The following is a 24,616-nucleotide window of genomic DNA, read 5'->3' on the forward strand; positions in this document are numbered from 1 at the left end:
TGGGAAGCTATTTCCTGTTGGAGTTATACTATATAGCATCCTTCTATATAGGTTCTAAATCATCATGTATTTTTAAAAACAAGAATGATCAAAATGAAAAAGAGGAGCAAGATCCTCTTAATGGCCTCTTCCAACTCTTACACTGAATGGTTCTATTTTCCATCAAACAATTATGAGCTAGTTGGATGGTAGAAAAGAGGGGAGAAGAAGAAATGCATAAAGCTAATTGGATTAAATTTTATAATTCTTTAATAAAAGTCTCACTGAGTGTGTGAACTCAGTCGTTTCCTTCTCCAGGGGAGCTTCTGACCCCCGGAGAGAATCTGTTTCTTAGTCTCCTGCATTGGCAGGAAGGTTCTTTACCACTAGCGCCACCTAAAGTATTACTCATCGCACCTTAAATAGTGAGAAACTGAAGCTCGGAAAACTCCCATAACTTGCCCAAGATCATAGAGCAATAAAACGGCAGAACCATGCTCTAAATTCAGGTTATTTTTAACTCCTCCATCATTTCCTTTATAGTATCCCCTTGGTTTGGAACTTTTTATTCAGTAAATAATTATTAAATTGATATAAGCACAGAATCCATACAACTCTTTTAGTCTTTGCTATAGACTGGATTGCCAGGGTTTGAGAAAAAAAAAGGTAAATAGGTTTTGGTTTTTACCTCCTGCTGCTACTGCTAAGTCACTTCAGTCATGTCTGACTCTGTGCAACCCCATAGACAGCAGCCCACCAGGCTCCCCCATCCCTGGGATTCTCCAGGCAAGAACACTGGAGTGGGTTGCCATTTCCTTCTCCAATGCATGAAAGTGAAAAGTGAAAGTGAAGTCACTCAGTTGTGTCCGACTCTTCGGATCCCATGGACTGCAGCCCACCAGGCTCTTCCGCCCATGGGATTTTCCAGGCAAGAGTACTGGAGTGAGGTGCCATTGCCTTCTCCATTTTACCTCCTAGAGGTACCCATCTCTATTCTCAGAGAATAGCGCTTTGATGAAAGAAGAGTGATTGCAGAGTAAAGCTGGTTTGTTTTCTTCAAATCCTAGCAATAAGCCAGATAACATCAGATATTTCCTAGAAGTAGGAATTGTACTCTGTCTTGACAACACATGCAGAGATCAGGCTTTAGAGTAACCAAGACATGTGTTACTGGATGAGGACTGAGTCTATATCCACCCAGAGAGAAGCTTACCACTCACCTGGGAAGATGGGCAGGTTCTGAACTAGTGAGCGACTGAAATTGAAAAAACTAGTTCATTTGCATCTCAATGCCATCAAAGAAGTAAATGGCTGGCAGAATCCCCCAGGTGGAACACTCAGGTTATTATAAACCTCCATGGGTAGATTGTAAAGCATTCCAGAATAGTGTTCATCACAATTAAACTCTCTACAACTAAAGGACACTGAGAGATGGTAGCTTATATAAAGAAGTAGGAGATGAGCTTGTAATTGACTTTAAAATAAGTGGTAAAGAACAAGATAATGAAGACAGAGCCTTTAAAAAAGATACCACGTCAGAAGTAGAAACTTGTTGGCTTTTAAAAAATGTGTCTCCAAAATGCCAAGTATTCTCCATGCCCCGACTATATTTCCTTGTTGTTAATTACTTTAACAGCAACATGCTCTAGTTAAGCAAGAGGGCTGGAGAAAAGGACACACCATGGAAAAGTTCTGAATACATGGTCCTCGTAGCCAATCAACAGGAAAGCTTCAAAGGAGATCTCACGAGAGAAAGGAAGAATGAACGTGGGAGAAAAAGGGAAGGAAAACTCAAACTATTTATGAATGCTCCTCCAACTAACTGTGGACACCTGGAGGCCAGAGGATGTCTTTTCTCTCATGGGTGTGATCTTCCAAAGGCTTTGACAGTTCTAAGAGTTGCTGTAGACAGACTTCCATGTCGTATGACTGTCCTTCTTTCCATTAGTCTCAAGCTCTACCAAAGAGATGATTTTTTAAAAGCTTTTTATTTTATAATGAAGTATAGTTGATTCACAATACTGCATTAGTTTCAGGTGTACAGAAAAGTGATTCAGTTATACATACACACGTGTCTATTATTTTCCAAGTTCTTTTTCCTTTTGTTACATAATATTGAACAGAGTTCCCTGTGCTACACAGTAGGTCCTTGTTGGTTATCCATTTTATATTAAAAAAAAATTGATGTGGAATCTAGAAAAATGTGAAGAGATGAACCTTTTGGCAAAGCAGAAATAGAGATACAGATGTAGAAAACAAATGGATGACGCACCAAGGGGGAAGGGGGAGGCAGGATGAATTGAAAGGCTGGGTTTAGACACTATAGGTATAAAATAGTCAGCTAATGAGAACCTACCCTACAGCACAGAGACTTCTACTCAACGCTCTGTGGTGACCTCAATGGGAAGGAAATCCACAAACAAGGGGATATATGTATGTGTATAGCTGATCCGCTTTGCTGTACAGCAGAAACTAACACCACATTGTGTTAGCAACTACACTCACAACAAATTTTTATTAAAAGAGAGATGATCTTTTTGACAAAAGAGAAAACCATCCTTACTACCTTGCTTACACATATGCAGCATTGATGATCTTCTTGGAATTCATATCAGGGGAGCCAATCTCATCTTTCCATTCTTGAGCTTCTTCGGACTATTTACAGCCAGAGTAGTGAATTGATGGGACACAAGGTCGACCCAACATGGCGGCTCTTTGGAGTCTGAACGGTAAAACCGCCGGTACTGCTGCTGTTAGGGATACCAGTTAACACTCGGTCCAGCTGTGAAGACAATACCCAGCGACATGTGAAGACAGTGACGGCCTGATGCTCAAGTAGAACGCCTGGCCCCTGAGTTGGCCACTGCAAGGAAACTTTGCTTGCCCATCGTTTGTGGCTTTATAGTCAGACTTTTAATCTTTTTTAAATTCAGGTAGAAAAATGCACTGAATTCTCAGAATAGCAAGGATGCAATAGGGGAATCCATTATTATGAACAGCAATTTCACTTTTCCCCTTTAATTAAAAAAAAGTGAATAAATTTACAGCCAAATGCACTACACTGTCCATTTCTTCAACGTTGTGAGACTGAATCAGCCCTTGCTGACCCTGGTGCCCACTTGGGGAATGAGAGAACTTGAGAGTGGACTTCAAACAACCTCTGCTGACGAGTCAGTTTGGCACAGAAGGATACTTCCAGTGTTCTTCACAATGTAACATGTTCATGATATTTGGAGGTAGGGGGACAGAGAATATTTTTTTTTTTCCTTCACTCATATAATTTGAAGAGTATAGAATGTGGTTTTTAAAGGTCAGAATGAATTGCCAACAAAGTTGAGGCATTTGAAATTAACAAATAAAACTGCTCCTCAGAATGGTGACTAAGGAGCAATTAATCATGTGGGGATAATGGCAACTGAGTAGACCCAGCAGGAAAATTTCTTTTTAACTAGTTGCCATAGAGCCTTCAAATGGCATTACTGAGAAACTGTTTGGTTTTAATTCCTTTCCTTTCTCTTAGGCTATATCCTTTTCTAAGAAAAAACAACCAATGTGCACCATTTTTCTAGAAAAAGAGAAGGCAAGGCAGATGCTCCCCCGCCCAGACTCTTGCAGACGTTCAGGAGTAGATGGACCGGCCATGACTCTTCCCTAACTCAGCATGGGGAAGAATCAGGATTACATTATGTAGGCATAACCTTCACCTTATTCTAATTAATTTTTAAATATAAATCACTGGCTATTTTGAGCATTTTTTTCATTATACAAAAATCAATTTTATTTCATTAGCAACAAAACAAAAAAAGTGAAATTTAAGAAGATGTCATATAAATCAAAATTTTTAAAAAGTGTAGTTTAGTCACCAAGTCCTGTCCGACTCTTGGTGACCACATGGACTGTAGCCCTCCAGGTTCCTCTGTCCATGGGGTTTCCCAGGCAAGAATACTGGAGTGAGTGGGTTGCCATTTCCTTCTCCAAGCATTTAACCTATTATAACACAGGGACTTCCCTGGTGGTCCAGTGGTTAAGACTCTGGGCTTCCGTTACGGGGGGCACGGGTTCCATCCCTGGTCAAGGAACTAAGATCCCACAAGCAGTACAGCAAGGCCAAAACAGAAAAGAAAAAAAAATCTGTTATAATGCAAAATGACTTAATATACTCTTTAAAATCAGTGTTGACCTCCCCTCCTTCCTACCTTGGAGAACACCTGCTTTAAAATCTGCTTAAGGAAGCATTTTGTGTTTGCTTCTAGGTGCTTTGTGTTTCCATATGGACTACATTTGCCGGATTTGAGTTAGATATCCTGAGTCCATGGGCTTCCCAGGTGGCGCTAGTGGTAAAGAACCTGCCTGCCAATGCAGGAGACATAAGAGATTCAGGTTTGATCCCTGGGTGGGAAGATCTCCTGAAGAAGGGAATGGCAACCCACTCCAGTATTCTTGCCTGAAGAATCCCATGGACAGAGGAGCCTGGTAGGCTACAGTCCACGGGGTCACAAAGAGTCAGATCGGACTGAAGCGACATAGCACACACCCTTAGTCCATATGCTGAGACTCTCAGAATTTCATTTCACATCAAAATATTTATACATGAAATTTCAAATCAAATTTATCAACATGAAGATAACAACAAAATAACCAGATAGTCAGACATGTATATCTTTAAGTAGAAAGCTCAGGCAGCATTTAACCCAGAAATTTGTATTTGTGAGCACTTGACATGTATTAATTAGCTAATCCACACCACAAACCTATGAAGTGGTTCAGCATGACTTTAGGATGAATACATTAGGTAAGACGCCAAAGAAGAAAAAAAAGTTCCATCCCCAAAATAGTATGCTGATAGGAACCTTCTTATTCCGGTCATGAAAGAACAGTCATCAGTTCTTTGTATGAGCTGATCAAACAAAGATTATGTAGCTCAGATGGAAGACAGAAAGAGTAGTGATTTTATTAACTGACCATTTTATTGGTGCCGTTTAGTCGCTAAGTCATGTCCAACTCTTTGTGACCCTATGGACTGTAGCCTGTCGGGCTCCTCTGTCCGTGGTTTCTCAGGCAAGAAGAATACTGGAGTGGGTTGCCGTTCCCTTCCCCAGGGATCTTCCTGACCCAGGGACTGAACCCATATCCCCTGCATTGACAGGTGGATTCTTTACCACTGAGCCACCAGGGAAACTTCGCCTGAGAGTTTAGAAAGGTTTTCTTATTGGAGTTCCAATATTCCATGTTCATGTGACCTGTCAGAAACTCCCCACTCAAAGGCCAGCCTTAGAAGAGATGTGTGACACCCTCCCCACTTCCCACTTACCCCAGGACTCAAATTTCCCAGTGGAAGTAAGAAAACCTATCACGTTCTTCTCCTCCTGGTCCGATGGCCCTAATAACCTCACATCCAAAGAAAGGTAGAAGTTAAGTGAAGTGAAACTCGCTCAGTCGTGTCCGACTACTTGTGACCCCAGACTATACAGTCCATGGAATTCTCCAGGCCAGAATACTGGAGTGAGTAGCCTTTCCCTTCTCCAGGGGATCTTCCCAACACAGGGATTGACCCAGGTCTCCCACATTGCAGGCAGATTCTTTACCAGCTGAGCCACCAGGGAAGCCCAAGAATACTGGAGTGGGTAGCCTATCCCTTCTCCAGCAGATCTTCCTGAACCCAGGAATCAAACTGGGGTCTCCTGCATTGCAGGCAGATTCTTTACCAACTGAGATGTGAAGGAAGCCCTAGAAAGGTATAAAGGCTCCTATAGATCCCATGTATGTTTATATGTCATCTAAGAGGTAAAAGGAAAACAAATTCGATTGGTTTTTGTAGTCGAGCAACTACAGATAAGTTTTATTACTACTTTTGTCAGCCAGAGGGATCACTGGAGTCCTCTCTACTAGGCAGATTGCTTTATGATCATATTTATGAGTGTGCCTGGCTGGGGAGACTATGTATAATAAAAGCTCATTAACTTGAGTCTCATTCCCATGGCATTTGTGGCCAATGGCCCAGAAGCCAGCCTGAAGTTTTCCTCTGTACCTAAAGAAGAGAAACTCTTTGCAAAGTAAGTGCATTGCATGCCCAGTAGTGTAAATTTCCTCTCTCTGAGACACCATAGACTATTTCAGCTACTTAGTGAGTATCCTTTTAAATATAAAAATATTCCTCTAATATAAGCACACCATTAGCCTTGTGTGGGGGGGCTTCCCCAGGGGCTCAGTGGTAAAGAATCTGCCTGCCAATGCAGGAGACACGGGTTGATTGCTGGGTCTGGAAGATCCTGTGGGGGAGGGCATGGCAACCCACTCCAGTATTCTTGCCTGGAGAATTCCTATGGACAGAGAAGCCTGGAGGGCTGCAGTCCATGGGGTCCCAAAGAGTCAGATGCGACTGAACACTGAGGCTTGTGTGTTAACTCAAAATCGTTTTTCCCTCATGGGGGTTAACTTCAAATGGGCAGCAGTTGGTTGATCTAGTTGATACTGCTACAAATATTCTGGATTAGTGCCAGTACTTTGAATACTGATGATTTGGATACTCTCACTATTTCAAAGAGATAGGGTTCTCCCCTGGTTCCCTGAATGGAGATTTTAAGGGAAATTTTTGGACTCTTCTCTCTCCTGGGATCTCCCCTGTAATCAGATGGTCCTTCCAGAGCAGTAGGTCTGCAGGCGCTCATCCTCTCGACCAGAATTTGTATGGCTATCTGAAATTCTTCCCTTACATCTCAATCCTATTATTCTTCATGAAATTGGAAGGTAAGAAACTACCTAATTAAACAAAAAGAACCATTCCCACCCAATAAGGGACAAAAACAATAAGCCTCTAGCTTCCCTAGCTGAGACACTCCCATTCAACACTTCCCCAAACAGAAATCACATCCATCGCAGAATATGTCACCTCCAAGGTACACAGGAATGATCATTCCTTTTATTTGCATGGACAGAAATAAAGAAATTTGAAAACAAGCCACAAGACCTCTGGTACGGTGTTTACTTGGACTTGACAGATTACCAAAGAGCCATGGTATCTAGATAAGGAATTCTAAAATAATCTGATATCTATAAAGGGTTTGGCACAGCCTCTCTGAAAAGCAAAAGAGATTTACATTCATTGGTGTGTCTATATTGTTATTGACAACAATAATTAAAAAAACACTGTGAACACAAACAGAAACAAATTTTTTTTTCTTTTTCTTTTTTTTTTACTTAGTGCTTATTTTACAGCAGACTTGACAAAGAAAGCTTGATTTTACACATTCAAAGAAAAGTCATCATGGGAAGTTTGTAGCTCTGTGGTGTGCTTTCCAAAACAGAAAAATAGATTCTTCCTATCAAAGCCTCCTTCCTTCCCACGGGACAGACCGTGGCTGGTGTGACTGGCGGGGCTGGCTCTCTCTGAAGTCACAGGAACTGACAAGCCTGCTCTCTCCTGAGTGGACCCTTCTCCAGAAAACAGGGCCAAATTGCAAACACCTCCGTAAAGACACTGTGCATCCCTAAGTCATTTCATTTATTGCTCGCCGAGTTGTAACCACCTTAGGCCTCTGTGGAAAAATCACAGACACCCAGAAAACCCTGACATGGGGAGACTAGGCCCTGTGGTCACAATGTACAAAGGGCGACCTCAGTCAGGGCTCTAAGAAGCATTCAGACTAGAGTGTAAATGCCCAGCTTTGCAGTGAGCCCGCAGGACTACAAATCCAGTTGCCATGGAGAAGATTTCAACCTAGAGATTTCAACCTCAGAGACATTCCCCTTCAGAGAGGAACGGTTTTCCAGTCTGCCATGTTGGCCAATGGCATTCTCTCCAGAGTGGCTGAATCTCAGCTCAGCAAAAGGACTTGAGTGACAAAGACAGAAATGGGTGACCTCAATGTCCAAGGCGGTTATTTGTGCAGAAATCCCCCATTTCTTTCCAAATCCTCCATGCCCTACGTGAACATCCGCAATTCAGGCCAACTTCATAAGAAAACATTCTTTTATTTCCCTCTCATTCTGGGGCTGATGGTTCTTTTTATGAATGCCTTTGGGAAAACGTTTCATTGAGGTCAACTGCTATTAAGACATTTTTGCCTAAGAGGATCATCATGCAGGCAAACTAATTCTTTTCCTAAGCTATTATTTTGGCAGCTTGCAAAAGAGGACTTGGCTTAACCTTGAGAAACTGTTCTTTGAATGATCAGGAAAAGAAAAAAAAGGAGGATTCCTCCTTGATTTACCCTCCTTATTCTTGATCGGATGGCAAAGCTGGCTCGTATTTTTGAAGGTGAAATGAGAATTTGTGTCCATTACGTATCTTCTACTAATAGCGGTCAGGTTCTGTGCACGTTGCCACCAATTGTGTTCAACACGATGAAAAAATAAAGTTTATTTCTTGATAGACGTGGTTTGCATTTCCACCAGCAAGGAGTTAACAGAATAATTACATGGTGAAGAAATCTGAGAATAAATTGGAAACTGAGATTTTTTTTCCCCACTGTCTTTAAGTTTGAATGATGCTCCTGCTGTTTGCTATAGGATTATGATGTAGAACATGTGCTAAATATATTATCAGGAAAGAATTTTTCCAAAATCCATCCACATATCATAGCTTACCACAAAATTAAAAACAAAAAAATAGAAAGAAAGGAAGCTCATTCATTCCCCAAAACTAAGATTAGTCCTATGTTAATCTGAATCCTCATGAGAAATGTTCATTGTTCGTGAACAAATCTTCCTCTGGTGGTTGGTAAGCATTTCTCCAAGGCAGAAAATCCTGACTTTTTTTTCTCATCTCTTGATTGATGTTCTTACTACTTATTCTTCAGGCTGTAAGACAGAAGGAAACACTGTTTTATCTTCTTTCATAATTACATATTTCAATCTTCTCCCCACCCACCCTCTCTCTCAAGCTCTTCCCAACCCCCACACCACTTTAGCCATCAAATTAAAGTAAGGATGAATTGATAGGATGAATTGTTTAAGTTTTCAATAAGCTGTGTATATCTTAATTCAATTACCAATGTCACCTCTGTGTATGCACAAGAAAAACTTTACTTCTACTTTGGCAAACCAGCCACCAAATTCATTCTGAAAGTTCTTATGAAAATGAAAATAATAAGTTGAATCTTATGTACGGTGTATTGCAAATACCCATCTGTAAGATCCAGGTTTCACTCATTGCAAAGCCCTCCTTTTGGGAGGAAAGAATAATTTTATAGCATTTAGATTTCAAAGAATTATAAGTCCTCTTCTCAGTTCATTTGGCATTTTCAGTTAAATAGGAAAACATTGCTTCTGGTCTTGCTCTCAAAAAGTATTGATTGAAAGCAAATAGATAACCAATTTTTAAACAGGTTTTTAGTCTTTGTTCTTTGTGGTAAAAAGATGTCTCCATATATTACATTCCTACCATGTGGCAAAATGTCCACATTGATTATTATTATTAGCTGCATTGGTGGGGGCAGCATGTGGAACTTGCGGAGCTAAGGGTGGAACCCACACTGCCTACAGTAGAAGCCCAGAGTCTTAACCCCTGGCCCATCAGGGAAGTCCCACACTACTTTTACGTTATAATGTAGTCCCCTCAACCACCATTAACGTGAATGTCATTTCTCCCCATTTTAAAGGTGAGAGCAGTGAGGCTAAACTTGGCTAAGTCACCAGAACAGCCACCAGCTGTCAAGAGGGGGAGTCGAATCCTGGGAAAGATCAAAATCAAAGGTGGAAAGAGCTTGTTGACAAGACATGAAAGGGATTTTTCTCACACTAAGGAAGGTTTCTTCTGTCCGCAATCAGCCTGCCGAATTGTATCTTTTAACAATCTCCATTTACCCCAAGGCTATATTTTAGGAGCGAGGGTGACAATGTGCTAGAGTAGGTCAGAATCTTTGCATAGATTTTCCTGTTCAACATTGAGATCTAAATATCTTAGCAGAAATCTGATAAATGAAAACACACACACCACAAAGGAAAATTCTTTTACTCACCTAGAAGCACACAGCATATCTTGAAATTTTATTTTCCAAAAACAGTGCTGTCATAGAATATTCTTAGGATCTGAATAAGAATTAAATGCTGTTGGGATAATGCAGACCAAATGAAAATGGAAACTACTTGCATTTGTGGGGGGAGGGGCGGTAAAAATAGCTTTGAAATTTTGCCTTGGAATGACCCTGGTAACCACAGATGCTTTTTAATAGTTGTTATAAAAAGAAAGAGACTGTTTTAGAACCTCACATTCAGCGTCTGCTACCATCCGGTCATGACCTAAGGAAATTCTACAGTCCCTGTCATCTTCCTGAATTAATGTGACAGAGAGGTTGGAAGTTCTCACTAAGCAAACAAGTATAATCGCATTTTTTAAAACTGCAAAGATGAACACTTTTCAAATGAAAATGAGTTTGAAGTGCAGTATGTCCACAGTAGGAAGACCAAATATATTCCTAGCTGAGCAGACTTCAATCATGATTACATCGTTTAGAAGAAATCACAAGAGAGGTTTCGGTTTTTCTTTTTTTTAAAAAAAAACTTATAGTAAAAGTGTTATACTAAGAACATAATCCCATAATGAGGAAAAATGGTACACTCTTCTTTTTTATAGGCAGAATAATTATTCAGATCCTTCCTAGAAACATAGAAGTAATGACAAATTAAAATGCCTTTCAATTCCATACAGCTTTTATAATTATTCAGCCGTTACTGTTATTATTGCTGGAAAGCCTCCTTAATAGTTTAGTCAGCATCCCATCTGATACAAAAGAACATGGAAAATTTTACTGCTATTAATAAATATGCAGCCATCCAATCCAAGGAGAAAATTCTTTCTCATCTGAGAGATAAGCTGCATAATTCATGTATTTTCAGAAATTTCCTTAAATAGAAAATTGAAGAAAGGCATAGGGGAAAAAAAGAATTCAGTACATAGCTTCCATTTGTGGGCAGGGATGGTCTTTATTTTCAGCCTTCAATGTGATTCTGTTTGAAGAGACAATTTCTGTTGTATTCATACCAATCAAAGAGAACTCACTTTATTTTTGACTTGTATCATCGTAAAAATGATGACAATGTGATCTTTTCTTTCATTATCTAAAAAATAAGACCCTGTAATTAAAGGTTACTGGGACTTTTCTTGGGATTTTAGAATGCAATCAGAAAAGCTTAGAACAACTTGTGATGGGTATCTCTGATTTTCAAGAGAAGTTTCCACATCAGTACACAGGGCGGCTTCCATGATCCCCAGTCCTGTTGGAGTTCCTGCCCCCAAAGGGATGTGTACATGCATGCTTAGTCACTCGAGTGCAACTCTTTGCGACCCCATGGACTGTAGCCCACCAGGCTCCTCTGTCCGTAGGATGCTCTGGGCCAGAATACTGGAGTGGGTTGCCATTCCCTTCTCCAAGGGATCTTCCCGACCCAAGGATCAAAATCAAGTCTCCTATACTGCAGGTGGTTTCTTTGCTGTCTGACACACCAGGGAAGCCCTAAAAAGACATGGGATGGCCTTAAAAACAGGTCTTGGATTTCAAAGTCCCAGCCAGAGAAGAGTCGCATGTGCAGGACCAGTTGGTAAAAAGCTTTTCTTTCCACTAATCACACCGTTCACCCATCTGACCTGACAGGTCTGGAGAGTAAAGATGCTCTGAATGGGCTGTGAGACAGAAGTGTAATGCTGTCTGATAAAGACTTAATCCCTGAAAAGGAGTCTTAAATGCTGAAATTAAACTGTTCTCACCATTGAAAATGACCAGAAATGTACACAGTTTTCTTAGGTATTATCAAGGTGAGAGAGAGAAGTAGAGAAAGCATTCAGACCAAGAGCCTTTAAAGTGGTGAGTAAGGGAAAATGAAATGAATCATCACCCCCAGGCTGAATTTACACTGTTTGATAAACCAATCAAAAAGCAAAACAGAACATCCTCAGTTCTGATTAAGCCCAGTTTCTGACAGCCAAGCAGCAGTTTGCAGTGACATGAACCATGAAGCTCTAAGCCGTGTCTTATCTGAAATGATATGCCCAGGATCCATCAGATGAGGAGTTACGTTCCAAAATCTTTCACAGACACGTTTCCGGACAGTCGCTGACTTTGAACTTATTCAACCCACTGCCTGTGCCTAAAAGGACTTCCAAGGGCTTGCTTTCTTTGCCCAAGGTGTTAAGACACCGACAACAATAAACCAGATTGAATCATATTTCCTTAATCGAACATCAGCAATCTCTAGTCTTGCTTTCCCTACATTTTCTAACTTGAATCCAGAGCAGAAATTCAAGAGTTTTTCCTGACCTGTTTCTTTCTCTCCCTCACCCCATAACCAATCAACTGTAAATCTGACTGGCTTCGTTTTGCTCTCCCAAGGGTTATTTGCTCTGCCCCTGCCCTATTTCTGGACCTTGACACTGTACCATCTTCTAGCTGGTAAGTTTTGCAACCACCCTGCTGTCTCCTCGCTCTGCAATCATACTAACCCTAGGTTCCTGTCACCTACCGGAAGAAAATACAATCACAAAAGTCCTCTGTGATGTGACCACCGCCTTCTCCTGCATCTCCATCTTTTTGTTGGTCACCTTCATGATCACGCCAAACCCTGACCATAGAGACCTGCTTGAGGTCTCCGAACCTGCCAGGCTCCCACGTGCTGCTACAGTGTCTTTCTTCCCCCCAGGAGCTCATCCATGCCACGTGCTCTCATCCCGCTTAGTAGAAGCATATTTGCTCACGATATCCTTTCAGGAAATAATCCTGACAAGATGTAACAAAATAAAAGGATTTGGAATCTTCTGAGCTGCCTCTCAGGAGCAGAGAATAGGATCCCAAGAAAATGTCCAAGCTACAGAAAGTGATTGGTAAACTGCTTCACCTAAGGCAAGGGGTGCAGTGTGCTTTGCTTCTGCGAGGGGTGAATGGAGAGAATAATAGGGGTGGGGGAAAAGGGGGAGGAGAGAAAGAAGATAAGGGGGAGGGGGGAAGGAGATGAGGCAGAGAGCAGACGAGGAAGACAGCATTGTTCCATGCATGATGCTGTCTCCATGATCCTCAAAACTTGTCTAAACACAGAAAATATTTGCAAAGTATTATTATTAGTGGAAGTCTATGTAGTCTGATTGATACAGGGGCACTCAAAGTTATAAGGGGAGAAAGATACAGAAAGACCACAAGACACTGGAAGTTAAAAGAACAGATAGGGTTTTGTATCCTAACAGGTTGCATGAACTTTGTTGGGTGTCCTGAGCCAACCCACGCTGACTGAGAGTGGATGAGGTTCAGCTGGGCTATGCAAGGGGAACTTCTCCAAAGCTTCTTAGAAAAGTAAATCTCATATATTTTATAATCCGTTAAATATAGAAATAACTTACAAAGATCCAGGCTAATTCAGAGAAAATGCAGATAGTCTGAACATTCAAGGAACTGCGACTATTCTGAAGTAAACAGTATTTAAAATGAATGCAGCTCTTCCACTTCCTAATATACTTAGAGTAACAAAATTGAAAAGACCGATCTGTAATTAAGTTACCAAAACACCTAAGAAAACAAGCCTCCTCTGCTTATACAGAATTTGCATTGTTTATATGCAAATGAAGGCTCCTGATGTGTTTGAGAACAATTTATCCCCTTAAGAAGGCAAATATTCTCTTTATAATCTTGTTTACTTTATTCATTTGCTTTGCAAAACATTTTTCATCAAGATCACAAGATGTTAGTGGCAGAAGAGACCCCAGGGAAGTCCAAAGTCCTCATAGTACAGATAAGAAGCTCCATGGACCCTGAAGCACCCCCATATACCCTCAGCATTCCTGAGGTCTGCTACCCTTGCACCCCCATTCCTCTGATGCTGGCGGTCCAGCTATAGCTGAGGCAGATGCTAACAGGGCAAGGATCCTGCAAAGCTTTAGGTTCAGGGCATCACCAGGACCCATCCACCTCCTACTTTGAAGCAAGAGAGTCCAGTACCATTTCCGGATACACTGTAGGCTTTGTAAATCTCTGTTTCTAAGCCCCAGCTCCTACTTTAGCTCCCTCAGGAGATCTTTGCTGACTCCCTCTTACCCCAGTCCCATCCTGATTAGCTGCCCATCCTAAACATGTTCCTCTTTTTTCTTCTAATTAAGGTTGCAGATGGATCAAGTAGTTAACCAGCTGATTTATTTATTTGGCTGTGTTGAGTCTTAGTTGCAGCAAGCGGGATCTGCATTGCATCAAAGGGGATCTTTCGTGGCTCCGCACAGACTCTCTAGTTGTGGAGCCCAGGCTTCAGTGGTTGCAGTGTGTGGGCTTTTGCTATGCAGCACATGGGATTTTATTTCCCCAACCGGGGATCGAACCCATGTCCTTTGTATTGCAAGGCAGATTCCTAACCACTAGACCACCAGGGAAGTCCCTCCACTACTGTTTTCTTAACTACATCCTATGGCCAACTTTCATACACTTTCTGCCCACCCTGCAAAGAAGCCCAGGACTCTGTTTCTATATTTTCAGTGCTTGGGATAAGGCCTGACACAGGCCTTATTGATGCATCAGCTTCTCCAAATAAACCCGGGAAGAAAAACTGGAGAGAGAATCAATTGTCTTCTAGGGAAGGAGCCTCACTTTCAGATTCTCACATGCTTCTTTTCCTGACCCATCTTGGCCAAGTTCGCTTCCATGCTGCATTTTTAGATAAGAAACACAATTAAGAATTCAAAGCATATCTCTATTCTTATCTTCTACTCCTCTTCTTACAGATGCAAGGGACTTCTGATTTAAAGTTAGGAAACTTGGTTTTTAAACTTCAACACCAATTGCTACTACTTGGATATTCATGGACCACATTTTTAATTTTGTTTAGTCTCAATGCATGCATCTGCCAAAAAAATCACTAATAGATAAGAAAAATGAGGTAACATGTATAATTGTGTCCAGTAACCACTAAAATGTAGAAATTCAAAGGTCCTTATCCTTGATCTTAGTCAGCCGAAAGAGACACTTTTGATGTAGCTGCTATATAATACAAAATATAGCAGATTTTTTGTCCCAGATTCTTGTGTGGAGGTCCTGAGCCCTTAGAATTTCCCAACTGATAGGAGTAAATTTGTTATTCATGACGGGCTCTGATAGTGTTGGAGAAGGGAACAGCTTGGGTAGCTCCAGTATTCTGGCCTGGAGAATTCCATGGCCTGGAGAATTCCATGGGGTCACAAACAGCCAGACACAACTGAGCGACTTTCACTTTCTGACAGTGTATGCTAACAAGGTGATGCCTGGTAAATCCCAGGATAATTCCAGGGTGGGGGCTGGCCATGCCAGATAGACCAGCCAGATTAGAGAGTTGGGGCTTTCAGCCAAATGTTATTACTCTGACCCCAGAGGAAGGGAGGGTGGCTGGAGACTGAGGTCAGTGATGTGGCAGATGACCCAGTCCATTATACTGAAAAAAAGCGAAGCCCCGATAAAAACTCTGGTCACTGAAGCTTAGTTAAGCTTCCTTGGTGAATACATCAGAGTGCCAGGACGGTGGGTGGTGCCCCTTGATTCCACAACGAGAGGGTGCAAGAGCTCTGCACCCAGGAGCACACAGACTTCACCCGGTGCATCTGGTCTGGTCCTGATTTCTATGCTTTACAAAGGTCCCCAAACTTGTTGGCACTAGGGACTGGTTTAATGGAAGACAATTTTCCCATGGACCAGGGGAGAGGGGGATGGTTTCAGGATAATTCAAGGGCATTACATTTATCGTGCACTTTACTTCTAGTATTATTACATCAGCTCCACTTCAGATGATCAGGCATTAGATCTTGGAGGCTGGGGACCCCTGCTTTATAATTAAACTGTAATCATAAGTCTGATCTTGTGGAGAAGGAAATGGCAGCCCACTCCAGTATTCTTGCCTGGAGAATCCCAGGGATGGAGGAGCCTGGTGGGCTGCCGTCTACGGGGTTGCACGGAGTCGGACACGACTGAAGCAACTTAGCAGCAGCAGCAGCAGCAGTGTTTTCTTGAGATCTGCAGTTCCCGCGAGTGAACTGTCTAACCTGAGGGAGTGGTAGGGGCCCCGGAAGTTGTAGACATGGTCAGAAGTGCAGAAAGCAAGGAGATCCCCAATCTTGCAGTTGGGGTCTGCAGGGAGGGTGGTCTGATGGAAGATTACATCCTCACCTCCTGAAGGCTTTGCAGACTCCAGGCAGCCAGTGCCAGAAGCATACTGCAGTGCTGCGGCAGCAAACCTATCCGGCTCTGCTTCTGGTTTAGTGGGCAGAGCCCAGCCCTGTCTCCGTGTGGGCCAGGCCCCAGGCAGGGACAGGGGGCGGGCTGGGAGCTTCTCTGCGGTGGTGCACAAAGTCAAGGCAGCTCTGTGGTTATGAGAGAGAGAGAGCTCTGCCATCACGTGCTGGAGACCTCACACCCCAGGCCTGACGCTCATGACACCCACGGCCTTTGCCTCTATTTCCTGATCCTTAAGGTGGGAACAACATAATATTCATAACAGCATAGCGCTTGTGGGGCTGCTTCAAGATTAAATGAGATGGGAATTCCCTGGTGGTTCAGCGGTTAAGACGCCACATCTCCAACGCAGGGGACATAGGTTCGATCCCTGGCTGGGGAACTAAGATTCCTGCATGCTGTGTGGTGTAGCCTAAAAATGAAAAAAATGTGCCATTTTTAAAATCTATTAATAAAAAAGACGAAATCAGTTAACACGTGGAAGTATCATGTACCTTGTGCACACGGAGCAATAAGTAAATGTCCTCTCTTGTGATCACTAAGCTCTCACTGTTGGTATTAGTATTACTTACTCTGTTACATGAGCGCCGCTTTAAGCTAAATCAATAACTGTACCTTACATAACAGACAGGAACAGAGACAGGGTGTTGAAGAGAAATATGCTCTCTACAATAGAAGCCAAGGGTGGCTCTTCCGTGTGTTTCTAGAGTCATGAACAGTCATGAGAAACCATGGAGTATGACATAAAGACGCTGGGGGTAGGAGGAACGCTAATGTTTCATGGGTTCTCAACAGCCTCTCCTGCAACAACAACAACAGCAAAAAGCTTCACAATCTAGACTACGCTGCCCATCATGGTACCCAGTATAAACATGTGGTATTCAAATGTAAACTAATTAGAATGGAGTAAAACTTAAGGTTCATTTCCTCAGTGGGTCCAAGAGAGAGGGGCTATATATGCACCTACAGCGGATTCACTTTGTTGTACAGCAGAAACTAACACAACATTGTAAAGAAACTATACCCCAATAAAATAAATCAACAAACAAAAAGCTCCCCAAAAAAACAAAATAAAACGTTGAGAAGCAAGGCCTTATGAGGCACGTTGCTGAGGGGATAACCAGGAAGGATGGTGGGATGGTATGCAGCCAGCATGCAGGAGGGGAGCTGCCAGGATGAAGAAGGAGAGAAGGATGCTGATGGAGGCAACATGGGGTCACAGAGGACTCTGGTACCCAAGCCTGCCTGCTGGAATAGCATAACAATGCAATTTTTATAAGAAGTTACTTGGCAATTCTTATATTCTTATCAAAACACCAAACCATGGCATTGTGAAACTAGTGACCTCCAAAAGGACATTAAATTAAGATCTGGGCCTGGATTTAGCACTCAGTATCTACACTGCAAATATAGTGTCCTTTCCCCAAGCTTCAGCTTTCTCAACGACTCAATCAAGAGATGGACAGACTGGTTCTCTAGGCCCTTTCACCCCTGTCATGCTGGGATCCTGCGGCTGGGCCAAGGTCACTGCAGTGAAGATAGGTGCAGCCCTTTAAGTCACCCAGTTCCAAGTTCAGCAGTTTTCTGTCAGCCCCATCTTAATGATCACAAACTCCAAAATGACAAATCCACAGATAGAGAGGCTTCTATACTTTTTCCTTTCCTTTTCAATTTATTTTCCCTTCACACTCAGAGTTTATTTGCTAATCAGCATCAGCTACAGAGACAGCCAAATCTTTCAGCAGATACCCAAATTCACTACTGAAATTGTCAGGACATTTCCAATGGAGCCAAACTCTAGCTTAGAAATGCACAGACAGGCTGAAGAAGAGGACCAATTCTTAGCCAGCATGTGCTCGTGGAGAGCCTCTGGGGGACACTGGTAGCACCCCTCCAGGGCACTCAGGTCTGGACCAAAACAAAGCAAAACACACACTGATAGGGAAACTCAATGAGGTGGAGAGAAATCAGCCCAAATTAGGGGCCATCCCAGTGAAATTACTCACCCTGATCCCTCACTCTAAATGACTCTAGAAAGAAGATCTAAACAGACATTTCTCCAAAGAAGACATACAGAGGACTAGAAAGCACATGAAGCTCAGCATCAATAATTGTCAGAGAAATGCAAATCAAACCACAATGAAGTGCGATCTCACACTGGCCAGCATGGCGATCATCAAGCAATCTATAAACAATAAACGCTGGAAGGATGCAATGAGAAGGGAACCCGCCTACACTGCGGATGGGAATGTAAACCGGCAGGGCCGCTAGGAAGAACAGTATGGAGCTTTCATTAAAACACTAAAAACAGAGCTGTCATATGATCTGGCAATCCCACTTCTGGACATGTGTTGGAGTAGATATATACACCCCAATGTTCATAGAAATACTATTTACAATAGTCAGGAACTGGAAACAATCGGAATGTCCATCAACAGGTGAGTGGAGAGTGAAGATGTGGTCCATGCGTACAATGGAATATTATTCAGAGAGAGAACAAAATAATGGCATTTGCGACAAGATAGATGGATCTAGAAATTGTCATACCAAGAAAGACAAATATCATATGACATCACATATATGTGGAATCTAAATAAACAAGGCACAATTGAACTCATCTACAAAACAGAAATACAGCTACAGATGCAGAAAACAAACTTGTTGTTACAGGTGGTAAAGGCGAAGCAGGGATAAATTGAAAGATTGGCATTGACATAGACACAGGACTATGTCAACAAATCTGGAAAACTCAGCAGTGGCCACAGGACTGCAAAAGGTCAGCTTTCATTCCTATCTCAAAAAAGGGCAATGTCAAAGAATGTTCAAACTGCTGCACAGCTGCACTCATTTCACATGCTAGCAAGGTTCTGCTCAAAATCCTTCAAGCTAGGCTTTAGTAGTACATGAACTGAGAACTTCCAGATGTACCAGCTGGGTTTAGAAAAGGCAGAGAAGCAAGAGATCAGATTGTCAACATTTGTTGGATCATGGAGAAAGCAAGGGAGTTTCAGAAAAACATCTACTTCTGCTTCATTGACTACTCAAAAGCCTTTAATGTGTGGATCACAACAAACGGTGGAAAATTCTTAAAGAGCTAAGAGTTCCAGACCACCTTGCTGCTGCTGCTGCTGCTTCTGCTAAGTCGCTTCAGTCACGTCCAACTCGACTCTGTGTGACCCCATAGACGGCAGCCCACCAGGCGCCCCCATTCCTGGGATTCTCCTTACCTGTCTCCTAAGAAAGTGCTGTACATTGGTCAAGAAGCAATAGTTAGAAGTGGACATGGAATAACTGACTGGTTCGAAATTAGGAAAAGAGGAAGACAAGGCTGTGTATTGTCACCCTGCTTTTTTAACTTCTGTGCAGAGTACATCATGCAATATGCTGGGCTGGATGAATCACAAGCTGGAATCAACATTGTTGGGAGAAATACCAACAAACTCAGATATGTAGGTATACTACTCTAATGGCAGAAAGTAAAGAAGAACTAAAGAGCCTCTTGAGGAGGGTGAAAGAAGAGGGTCAAAAACCTGGCTTGAAACTCAACCTTAAAAAAAGAAAAAAAACTAAGATCATGGTATCCAGTCTCCTTACTTCATGGCAAATAGAAGCGGGAAAGTATAAGCAGTGACACATGTTACTTTCTGGGACCCCCAAATCACTGCAGATGATGACTGTAGCCATGATATTAAACCACACTTGTTTCTTGAAAGGAAAGCTATGAGAAACCTAGGCAGTATATTAAAAAGCACAGTCATAACTTTGCAAACAAAGGTGCATATAGTCAAAGCTATGCTTTTTCCAGTAGTCACGCACAGATGTGAGAGTTGGCCATAAAGAAGGCTGAGCGCTGAAAAACTGACGCTTCTGAATCGTGGTGCTGGAGAAGATTCTTGAGAACCCTTTGGACTACAAGGAAATCAAACCAGTCAATCCTAAGGGAAATCGACCCTGAATATTCCTTGGAAGGACTGATGCTGAAGCTGAAGCTCCAATACTTTGGCCACTTGATGGAAGGAGCTGACTTATTGGAAAAGACTCTGATGCTAGGAAAGACTGAAGGCCAAAGAAGGGGGTGGCAGATGATGAGATGGCTAGAGAGCATCACTGACTCAGTGGATATGAATTTGAGCAAATTATCAGGAGATAGTGGAGGACAGGGCCTGGCATGCTGCAGTTCATGGGTTTGCAAAGAGTTGGACAGGACTTAGAGACTGGACAACAACAATAATATGTAAAATATGTAACTAATAAGGAGCTACTGTGTAGCACAGGGAACTGTACTCAACACTCTGTAAGGGCCTATATGGGAACAGAACACAAAAAAGAGTCGATATATGTACGAACTGATTCACTTTGCTGTACACCTGAAACTAACACAACATTGCAAATCAACTACGCTCCAATAATTTTTGTTTAATCGTATAACTGATTAAAAAATGACTTGACCTCTCTGAGCCCCAGTTCCCAAACCCTAAAACTGGGGAAAAGACATCTGCTGTATAGGACATTTGTGAGGAATAAGTAGGTTAATGAAAACCCTTTTAAATGATAAAGTGAGTGGGAAAAGCTATTTAAATGCAAATCCTTAGAATTATAGCTTTAGAGTAATGTAACTTGACTGCTTCTTAAAGACTGTTTTATACATTTTAACTGATATAGTGTTATGGGAATAACATATTAGCCAACTACACCGTCATCAGTTGTTTGTTTATATGCTGAATCTCTATCACTAAGGATTTGCAGGTGCCCAAGAACTTGAATCTAGCAGACTTGAGTTATTGGAAACAAGATGTCTGTTAGACTGGGGATGCTGAGAACCTTGGCCTGAGTAGCCAGGGGCTGCAAAGGGCAAACAAAGCAAGAGGGAGGGGGAAGGAAAGAGCAGGGGGTGTGGGGGGATTTCACAATTATGCATGGGAGGGATGCTAAAATATAGTTTCTCCCTCATAAGGTGGTCTTGACCAGCACTAATGAACTTGGTGACTGAGCAGAGGAGATTCTTAAGCTATGCTGAAGGTGCCACCTGGCTTCATCTTGCTGCTTATGGGAAACGCTGAGAGTGAGAAACTGAAGGAAGAACTGTTAAATGAAAAGAAACCCAGACTAGATGGCTTTGAAAATTCTCAGCGTCTCTGGACAGAAAAAGATGCTAAAATTCAGAAATGATTTCTAAGCACTGTCAGAAAAATGTGGTCAAGGGACAGAGCTGAAGGAGACCTGCATGACACTGGGTTGAGACTCCAAAAGGATCAAAGAATGAGCTGTTACTGGGTCCAGCCCAGCAGCCTTAAAAGAGACTGAAGGCGTGTCTTACAGATTGTCCCAGTGATTTTTTCAATAGGACCCAAAGCTAGAGAAAGACTTTTCTCGGAGAGATTTGTAGGTGTGACATTATTCTAGTACAATGAACCCCTATAGTTCAGTTCAGTCGCTCAGTCATATCTGACTCTTTGTGACCGCATGGACTGTAGCACGCCTGACTTCTCTGTCCATCACCAACTCGAGTCAGTGATGCCATCCAACCATCTCATTCTCTGTCATCCACCTTCAATCTTTCCCAGCATCAGGGTCTTTTCCAATGAGTCAGTTCTTCACATCAGGTGGCCAAAGTATTGGAGCTTTAGCTTCAGCATCAGTCCTTCCAATGAATATTCAGGGTTGATTTCCTTTAGGATTGACTAGTTTGATCTCCTTGTAATCCAAGGGACTTTCAAGAGTCTTCTCCAGCACCACAGTTCAAAAGCATCAGTTCTTTGGTGTTCAGCTTTATGGTCCAACTCTCACATCCATACATGACTACAAGAAAAACCATAGCTTTGACTATACGGACCTTTGTCAGTAAAGTAATGTCTCTGCTTTTTAATATGCTGTCTAGGTTGATCATAACTTTTCTTCCAAGGAGCAAGTATCTTTTAATTTCATGGCTACAGTCACCAACTGCAGTGATTTTGGAGCTTAAGAAAATAAAGTCTGATGCTGTTTCCATTGTTTCCCCATCTATGTGCCATGAAGTAATGGGACCAGATGCCTTGATCTTCATTTTTTGAATGTTAAGTTTTAAGCCAGCTTTTTCACTCTCTTCTTTCACTGTAATCAAGAGGCCCTTCAGTTCCTGAACCCCTATAAGATTTACAGAAGTTTCGGTATTTTTGAGAAAATGATATTAGCATAAATACTGTCATTTTGGATTAAAAGAAGTAGACACAGTACAAAATGAGAAAGGGCCATCAGAACGTACAAAATGAGAAAGGGCCATCAGAACCCAGAAATTCTACTGGTAAGAAGAGGGCCAAGAAAATTATTCAGGGGCAAGCATGCATTCCTGTGTGTGTGTGTGTGAGCTGCTCAGTCATGTCCAACTCTTTGTGAGTCCATGGACTGTAGCCCACCAGTCTCCTATGTCGGTGGAATGCTCAAGGCGAGAGTACTGGAGTGGTTCACAGTGCCCTTCTCCAAGGGCTCTTCCCTAATCAGGGATCGAACTTTGCCACCTGAACTACCCGGGAAGTTAGATTTCATGATAAATGAGGATGACTCAGAGAACAGACCATCAAGAGCAGCTTCCAAAGGCCCCCACCTTCTGGTACCAAGACCATGTATGATGCCCCTACCTTGAGTGTGGGCATCTGGTGACTTGTTTCTAGCGAATAGGATGGGCATGCATGCGTGCTCAGCCGCGTTGGTTGTGTCCAAGTCTTTGCAACCCTATGGACTGTAGCCCATCAGGCTCCTCTGTCCGTGGGATTCTCCAGGCAAGAATACTGGAGTGGGCTGCTATGCCCTCCTCCACGGGATCTTTCTGACCCAGGGATTGAACCTGCATCTCCTGTGTCCTCCTGCACTGCAGCCACCAGGGAAGCCCAGTATATAGGACATGTACAGTATTACTGCAAGACTAGGCTATGAAAAGACTGTGGTTTCCGTTTCCCCTCACAAACTCTCTCATCCTATTGCTTTCTTATTCAGATGGTTGTGAGCGTCTCATGGCCAGAAATGTCTCTGGTCAGTACTTAGCGAGGAACAGAAATCTCTGTCTTGACAATTCACAAGCAATTAGACCCTGCCCACAACCACGTGGAAGTTGACGCATCACTAGTGAAGCCTTGATGGAAGTCTTAGGAGAAAACTAGAAAACCCAGGTAAACCACACCTGGATTCTTATAAAGTGACAAGGTTAGGGGTGATTCATTAAGGAAAAACAGATAACTAATGGCCAGTGTTATGGACAGAACTGTGCCCCCCACCCACTCCCCTTACAATTTGTGTGTTGAAGTTCTAACCTCCAGGAGCTTAGAATGTGGCCTTATTTGCAAGTAGTCATTGCAGGAGTAATAAGTTAAGACAAGGTAATCTTAACCCTGCAGTAGGAAGGGCCTCAATTCCAGTGTGACCAGTATGCTTAGAAATGGGGGAAACTTGGACAAAGATATGGGGACAATGCCATGTGGAAACTGAAATTTTGCTCCTATAATCCAAGGAACAAGCCAAAGCTAGGAGAGAGTTCTGGAACAGACCTTTTCCTAGCACCTTCATAGGGTCCTTCCGACACCTTGATCTAGGACTTCTGGCCACCCGAACTTGGAGGCAATCAATCGCTGCTGTTGAAACCACTCATCTGTGGTACTTTATTACAGCAGTCCTAGCAAACTGTTATTAATTGTGGCTTCCCTGGAGGCTCAGACAGTAAAAAAATCTGCCTGCAATGCAGGAGACCCTGGTTTGATCCCTGGGTTGGGAAGATCCCCTGGAGAAGGGAATGGAAACCCACGCCAGTATTCTGGCCCAGAGAATCCCATGGACAGAGGAGCCTGGTGGGCTACAGTCCATAGGGTCGCTCACAACTTAGCAACGGAACAGCAAAACTAATACAGTCAGTAAGTGGGAGGAAAAACGTTATAGAAGATCAAGTCAGAAGAGAACAACCAAGGAATGATTTGCTCTGGTTCCAGTAATCCTCAGAAACACTGACACACCCTCACTAAATCTCAGCCAAACAAACAAAAAAGATCTATGTGTCCCCATTCAAACGCCATCCCTCTGGGGTGCTTCTGATCACAGAAAGGAGTCACACGACCCAGGCAGAGTCACCCAGGGGGGCGTGGTCTTTGCACCATGCCATTCACACTCCCAGAAAAGGTAAGCAGGGTAGAGTAGCTGGAAATACTCAAGACACAGTAAAAAGAAAGATTCGGGTAAGGAGATCCTATGCATCTCACCCCCTACATAGATTCATTACTAAAAGAATAAAAATAAATAAGGAGAAAATGTGACTCCCTTTTGTGTAAATTAATTTACAGCACTGGCTGACCCATTTAAAGAGCCACAGGGTGAATCGCTTTAACAAGAGACGCACCGTCTTCTAACAGACCTCTTACATAAGCTCGGCCTCTGTGGTGAGGCCCACGCCTTCTCAGCCCAGAATGTGAGCCAGCGGACTCCCAGGGGGCCAGATCCATGCGTTGTCAAAC

General features: G+C 42.6%; 1 protein-coding gene across 1 annotated transcript in view; it reads right to left on the reverse strand.

The window, feature by feature from the left end:
• Positions 1-6,886: 6,886 nt before the first annotated feature.
• ZMAT4 (zinc finger matrin-type 4) overlaps positions 6,887-24,616 on the reverse strand; it is a 366,351-nt gene continuing 348,621 nt past the window's right edge. The window contains exon 7 of the mRNA XM_069572843.1: positions 6,887-8,778. Coding sequence (XP_069428944.1) covers positions 8,763-8,778 — 16 coding nt within the window. The 3' untranslated portion in view covers positions 6,887-8,762. The remainder of the gene's footprint in view (positions 8,779-24,616) is intronic.

This window comes from Ovis canadensis, chromosome 26 (genome assembly GCF_042477335.2).
Source record: "Ovis canadensis isolate MfBH-ARS-UI-01 breed Bighorn chromosome 26, ARS-UI_OviCan_v2, whole genome shotgun sequence".
In the NCBI taxonomy this organism is placed as follows: Eukaryota; Metazoa; Chordata; class Mammalia; order Artiodactyla; family Bovidae; genus Ovis; species Ovis canadensis.